Here is a 7482-nt window from a genome sequence, read left to right as displayed (position 1 = left end):
CTCAACAGGAGCAGATTCGTATTGGGCAACTGGAGCAGAAGCGGCTACAGGGGGCAAGTATTCGGTAGAGACATCACGACGGCGGCGACGGATGACACGGCGTTTGGAAGTTCTGTAGCGGTAACCATCAGCAGAAGAGAAGGAGTGAGCTGGTTCAGCAGCAGCAACTTCATAAGATTCGTAAGAGGCAGCTGGGGCGGCATAAGTCTCAACTGGAGCAGATTCGTATTGAGCAACAGGAGCGGAGGCAGCTACAGGGGGCAAGTATTCAGTGGAGACATCACGACGACGACGGATGACACGACGCTTTACGGTCTTGTAACGGTAACCTTCATCAGATGAGAAAGTGTGAGCTGGTTCAGCAGCAGCGGTTTCAAAAGAGGCAGTTTCGTAACTGGCAGCTGGGGCAGAAGCAGCTTGGAAAGTTTGAGCAGCAGGAGCAGAGTAAGAGACAGCTGGAGCTGAGGCAGCTTCAACATGGAAAGATTGAGCAGCTGGAGCGGGAGCTGAGTATGAAACAGCTGGAGCAGAAGCAGCTTCAACATGGAAAGATTGAGCAGCTGGGGCAGGGCTGTAGCTTACAGCGGGAGCTGAAGCAGCTTGTTGATGAGGGGGCAAGTACTTGTTAGACAAGTGGCTGACATCAGCAGTTGCGGCAGCAACCAATGCGCACAATACGATGAAGAATTTCTATAATGATAGTGTTTGAACAAATTTGCGTTAATCTTGCTTTGGAAAATTAGCTTTTGATAATATTTTACTAACCATTTTGAAGTGCTGACTTCCTTATCGACTTAGAATCGAATGGTAAATGATACTTTCTTCCGTTTTTCACAACGTTTTTATACAAAACACTAAATGCAGGAAATTTGCATATTTTGCACAAAATAATCAACTAATTATTTATGACACTTTTTTCAGTTGCGTTTATTTTATTGCAAATAGATAAAAACTTTTATGCAAGCCGGTTTTATTTTCGATTATTTTGTTGTTTATTCTTTTCATAAACGTTCTTTTTCTTTTGTTTTTTAATAATTCTTGGAATTATATTCGAAAGGAAAATTGATTTGCTAAATATTGGTGCGCTTTTTTGATACTGATTATAATTTTTCCAATTTCTTTTTAATTGTGAAATATTAATGTAAATTAAGTTAAATTTTTTTTAAAATTAAAATGTGTAATTGCACCACAAGTTAATAAGCAACTAAATTTTATAAAAGTATCTTTAGGTGATTATCCTTCGGTGTATAATGATCAAGGGATTAGGACAAACATGTCCTTTTTAAAATATCTGTAAAACCGTTATAACACACAAAAATATTCGCCCTACATCCTTTAGTATACTGATCGACTCATCGATTAAAAATGCCCATCTGTCTGTCCGGCAAGCTGGCTGGCAGTCCATGTTAACCTTGTGTGCAAGGCACAGTACGCAAGCAAGTTAAAAAGTCTATTGAGAATGGTTGAAATCGATTTATTTTTACAATTGGACCTCCTGATTTTTGGCTTTTTATTCCATATGCTATTTGCCACATATAAGCAAAATTATACTGTCGATCGGCCTCTATTTGATCCTAGCCCCCATACAAATCCACAATAAAATATTTCTTAAATGTCTACTATAGCAACGAAATTCTGCATAACTTATATGAAAATATATCTATTTATTATGGAAAAATATAATAATATAGATAGATGGATAGATAGATAGATAGATAGATAGATAGATAGATAGATAGATAGATAGATAGATAGATAGATAGATAGATAGATAGATAGATAGATAGATAGATAGATAGATAGATAGATAGATAGATAGATAGATAGATAGATAGATAGATAGATAGATAGATAGATAGATAGATAGATAGATAGATAGATAGATAGATAGATAGATAGATAGATAGATAGATAGATAGATAGATAGATAGATAGATAGATAGATAGATAGATAGATAGATAGATAGTTAGTTAGTTAGTTAGTTAGTTAGTTAGTTAGTTAGTTAGTTAGTTAGTTAGTTAGTTAGTTAGTCAGTTAGTTAGTTAGTTAGTTAGTTAGTTAGTTAGTTAGTTAGTTAGTTAGTTAGTTAGTTAGTTAGTTAGTTAGTTAGTTAGTTAGTTAGTTAGTTAGTTAGTTAGTTAGTTAGTTAGTTACTTAGTTAGTTAGTTAGTTACTTAGTTAGTTAGTTACTTAGTTAGTGAGTTAGTGAGTTAGTGAGTTAGTTAGTTAGTTATTTACAAGGTCATATTTAAAAATATGTTTAATACAATAATCAATCTAAAAGTACAAATTAATTAAAACATTAAGTTGCAATAAAATAAATGAAAATATTATAATATAATCTTAAAAGCTTTGACTACTGATGCCATTAGAAATCATGTTACGTTTTTGTCGAAAGTAGTTTGCGTTTGACAAATTTTTAATTTGTTGTTCTTTTTTTACTTTTTATTTTATTTCTTTGTTGTTTTTATTGCATTCAATGAATCATTTCAATAATAGTTTTTTCTATTAATTTATTATTGATAAAATGCTTTATTAATCAAATTCTCAAATCTTATTTAAAGCAGTAGCTCTGTGGGCTTCATACAAGACAGAACTGTTTTGTTTCGTAGTTAATACAATTATATGGTTTTGTAATTAAAGTGGCATATTCGTCTATATTCGAATCTAAACAAGGACTAACAATCTGTTTATTAAGCATTCGCTGGAAATTTTATTTCCCACAATGTTTTTATGCCGTGGAAGCCCAATCAAAAGTGATATAAACATATGAAGGTTGTCAATTATTCGTGCTTAAAATTATTCGAATAAAAATGTACAATTTTTTAGTCGAACGAATAAAAGTTTTCCTTCGAATAATTTGATGAAATGTAAATAGAGTGACAAACATCAGCACAAACGCAAACCCTTCCCACTATAGTGATGTAGTTTAGAAAAAGTAGTGAAGAAGGGGGATCATGCGCCATAGGGGCACATCTGCTAAACTCGAATAACTGGACAATCTAACAAAATAAGTTATAATTTTTGTCTTTTTCGTTTTAATTTACTAATGACAAATCTGTCCCAACCCCTTGGCGAATTTACTCCATGGGTTGGACGGTATCACTGTTTTTGGTCAGTACATGGGAAATATTCATACAGATATAACTAAAGCCAACATATCTAAGTATATAAATCAATTAAAAAAAATATGAATATGTATTGTGGTTTAAGTCCGAGAACGAATCAAAAAAAGTGGCGTATGGTCCCCCTGTTTCTACAAAAGTGTTGCGAACAATAGCTATTCTTTAATTGAAATGTGGTCTCAGTCATGTTTGAACAATTCTTTCACTCTTTGGAGTAGAGTAGACAAAAATTTCAAAAATTTAATTTTTAATTGAGAAGCTATTAGATATATGTATGTACATATATGGCATTTCTTGGATTTATTCTATATACATATATACATGTGTATATGTATGAAATTATATTGAGATTAGAACACCAACGAAGAAATAGAAATGCACGAGGATTTCTACTTTGTTGACCCTTGACTGCATCACTGGCAGTCAATACAAATGAAATACAAATTTCAATTTAAGACACTTAGAATTTACAGAATAGTTTCACACTTATCTCACAATTTAATCGTGTTATTAGTGTTTATAAATGAATTTTGACCGTCAAGTCATTTTCTGAAAGGGATTTGTATGGAGGCTAGGGTCGGATGCGACCCGATCATTTCAAAAATCGGTAGTGTCATTTAAAGTTTTATAAAACTAAGTTTTGTTGATTTTTTTTTTGTTTGACATAATACAGCATTTAACGTAATTATAAGCCCAAAAGCTTTATTCAGGGGGTGTGATTGTATAGGGGCGTCATGAATTAACTCCCGAAATAACTCACTAAAAATTTGTTCAGAAAGCAACGAAATTTGGGGATTTAATTCGTTTTTTGGGACATTAATTCACATTTCATTTTTCTTTAAAATTCAAAAATGTAATAAATCCCTAAAAATATTTTTATTTTTCATTATATTACTTTTATAACACGAAATAAAAAACATATATCTGAATATTTATTAAGCGAAGCCAATGCTAAACATAGCATAGAGAAGAAAGTCATTGCGCCCGGCCTCAGGCTGGCTATTAAGGAAATCTTTATTAAGCGATTAAAGTATGAGCGACCTACTTTTTTCGAAATGTCACTAAAAATCTCCTCTTTAGGGTTCTCACATAATCCAGACTCTACATACTAAATTTTACGTTTCTAAATTCAATATTATAGAAATTTTAAAATGTACCTTATGAAGAAAGAAAAAGTACCAAAAAGCCCCCTTTAATGGGTTCCCACTTAATCCAGGCTCTAAATAATTAATGTCATGTTTCTAGTTTCAATATTATAGAAATTTCAAAAAGTACTTCCCCTTTTATGTGTTCTCACCTAATCCGGACTCTACAAATTTAATTTCATGTTTCTAGGTTCAATATTATAGAAAATTCTAAAAGTACCTTTTGTAGAACGAATAAGTACCAAAAAGTATCTTTTCCTAGGTTCTTACCTAGTTAAGGCCTTACATGCTAAATTTAATTTTTCTAGTTTCATTATTATAGAAAATTCTAAAAGTATCTTTTGTAGACCGGAAAAGTACCAAAAAGTCCGTTTTCTATGTTTTTACCTAGTCAAAGCCCTACATGCTAAATTTCATGTTTTTAGGTTCAATATTATAGAAAATTTAAAAAGTACCTTTTGTAGAATGAAAAAGTACCAAAAAGTCCCTTTTTGTAGGTTCTTACCTAGTCAAGGCCCTACATGATAAATTTCATGTTTCTAAGTTTATTATTATAGAAAATTCAAAAAGTACCTTTTGTAAAACGAAAAAGTACCAAAAAATTCCGTTTTATGTGCTCTGATGTAATCCGGGCTCTACATTTTTGCTCATATCTCCGTTATTTATGGATCGATTTTGCTGATTTTAAATAGCGAAAGCATGTCTAACAGAATTATTGAAGATTCGGATCTCGCCGATATCTGGGGTCCTCTAAAAAACTGATTTCAACAAACATACAGACAGACAACCAGACAGACGGACAAGGCTTAATCGACTCCGCTATCTATAAGGATCCAGATTATATATACTTTATAGGGTCGGAAAATTATATTATAGAAATTACAAACGGATTGACAAACTTATATATACCCTTCTCACGAAGGTGAAGGAAATAAAAAGAGGTAGCTAGAATACGAACCAGTAACTTCCATTTGTTAGTCAAATAGTAGTCATTGATCAGTAAGTTGTTATGGAAGTACAACACATTACCGAGTTTTTGCTGGGTTAGGGTGGTGGTATGTTACAAACATAGCAAAAACGCATAATACCATCACCACTATAGTGGTGTAGGGTATAAAGAGTTGCGTTACTGACTGACTAAACAGCTAAAACGAGAATAAAAATTTTAGCAGCAATTTTGATTTTGGTTATGTAGATCCACTTAGGAGGGAAATTTGTACACTTGGAGGGTAAAAAAGGGAAAAACTTGTAAAACAAGGTTTCCTAATTTCCAGAAAATACTATTGCTTTGAGTAAGTTGGTACTCATTTTGGTAGTAATTTCCATAAAAAATTATTTATTTCAATACTTCATAGTTCTAAATGATTTTTCTAAATTTAAACAATAGTGTCCAACCGAACGTTCGGGTGAAAGTTCGGAGTTCGGTAAAAAGTGAGATTTGGCCAATGTTCGGTGTTCGGCGAAATTTTGACCGAACGCCGAACTTTTTATAAATTGTTTACTTATCATATTTTTACATCATCGAAATATTTTAAAAATTTTGAAAATTTGTTTACGGAAGTTATCATACATCCTAGCAGTACAATAAATTTCCGATATATATATATATATATATATATATAATATATATATATATATATATATATATATATAATATATATATATATTATATATATATATATATATATATATATATATATATATATATATATATATATATATATATATATATATATATATATATATATATATATAGGTCATGAACGCCTTTTTAACTGTTCGTTTTTTCGGCCGATTTGAAAAACTGTTAACCAGAAAGTGGTTAAAAAGCTTTTCTTAGCTTTGAAACCATTAATTTGAATTATCTAGTTTCGACTATAAATTTTTTATCTTATTTGTTACATTGACATTTTCTAGGTCCTTATTCTCAAACGATCTAGACACGTCTGTCAGTCAGAGAGACTGTCAGTCTCTTAAAAGAACGATAGGACCTTAACTATTGTTGCAGTTTGATTGGTATTCAAAATGGACAAAATCGGTTTACTTTTGGACATTATACCTAAATGTTTTTATAAATCAAAATTTCATATAAATCGGCAAATTGAAATTTGCGAATTGTGTTAAGTATTGTAAGTATATTATCTTTATATTATATATTTTTTATAGAAACTGTAATTTTACTAATTCGATAAAATTCATTTTGATTTCGATACATATTTAAAACGAAATTTTGATCAACTTGGATCATAATATGATCATATATAACAATATTGTGATAAATACAAAAATATCATGATGAAATATTTTAACGGTATTTAATCATAATAAGGTATTTTAAAATTGTTAAAATAACGATAATATGTTTAGACTATAACCATAATTTTAACCACAACCATGTTTTTTTCTCTGCGTGCTCTTAAAGAGATCGTCAATAAATCGTTTAAAAACTAAAAATAAAAGTATTATTTCACAAAAATGGTTTATTATATAATATTTAGCTAAAACGAACACTGAGCTTAAGTTTTTTGTAATAGAGAACAAAATGGTACTATAAGTAAAAATTCACACCTGAAATAAAATATTACCAAACGTTTTCGTACTATTTGTTTGGGGATCCGAAACAAATGTCACTCGGTTCTTTCGAAATGAGAATTTATCAAAGGGAGATTTTTCGTACTTTAGTACTTAACTATAACTGCAGCGAAACATTCATTCTTTTAAGAATGGTTTTTCTAGTGATTTATAAATCATAAGTCTCTACATTTGGATACATTAACAACAGAGTATTTTATTTGGATCGTTTTTAAAATTTATTTAAATAGAAATAAATTGGATTACATTTTGTATTACATTAAAAAATTGTTATACAATTTTAGCATACAATATCTGTTCCATTTAGATTCTTAGAATCTAAATATATGTTATAAATTTAGGTACGAATGACTTAGAAACGACGACGACGGATGACGCGACGTTTGGCGGTCTTGTAACGGTAACCTTCAGCAGAAGAGAAGGAGTGAGCTGGGGCTGAAGCAGCAGTTTCGTAAGAGCTGAAAGAAGCAGCAGGGGCGGAGTATGAAGCAGCTGGGGCAGAGTAAGAAGCAGCTGGAGCAGAGTATGAGGCAACTGGGGCAGAGTATGAGGCAGCTGGTGCGGAGTAAGAGGCAGCTGGGGCGGAGTAGGAAGCAGCTGGGGCAGAGTAAGAGGCGGA

General features: G+C 31.5%; 1 protein-coding gene across 1 annotated transcript in view; it reads right to left on the bottom strand.

The window, feature by feature from the left end:
• The window catches only part of LOC124420243 (nematocyst expressed protein 3-like), a gene marked incomplete at its 5' end in the record, with an annotated part of 7751 nt that extends 269 nt beyond the window's left edge, over positions 1-7482 (bottom strand). The window contains 2 exons of the mRNA XM_046952483.1: positions 7-690; positions 7219-7482. Of these exons, the coding sequence (XP_046808439.1) occupies positions 7-690; positions 7219-7482 (948 nt within the window). The remainder of the gene's footprint in view (positions 1-6; positions 691-7218) is intronic.

Source organism: Lucilia cuprina, chromosome 5, assembly GCF_022045245.1.
Source record: "Lucilia cuprina isolate Lc7/37 chromosome 5, ASM2204524v1, whole genome shotgun sequence".
Taxonomy (NCBI): Eukaryota; Metazoa; Arthropoda; class Insecta; order Diptera; family Calliphoridae; genus Lucilia; species Lucilia cuprina.
Note: the sequence above shows the minus strand (reverse complement) of the source record. Positions and strands in the feature narration are given on the sequence as shown.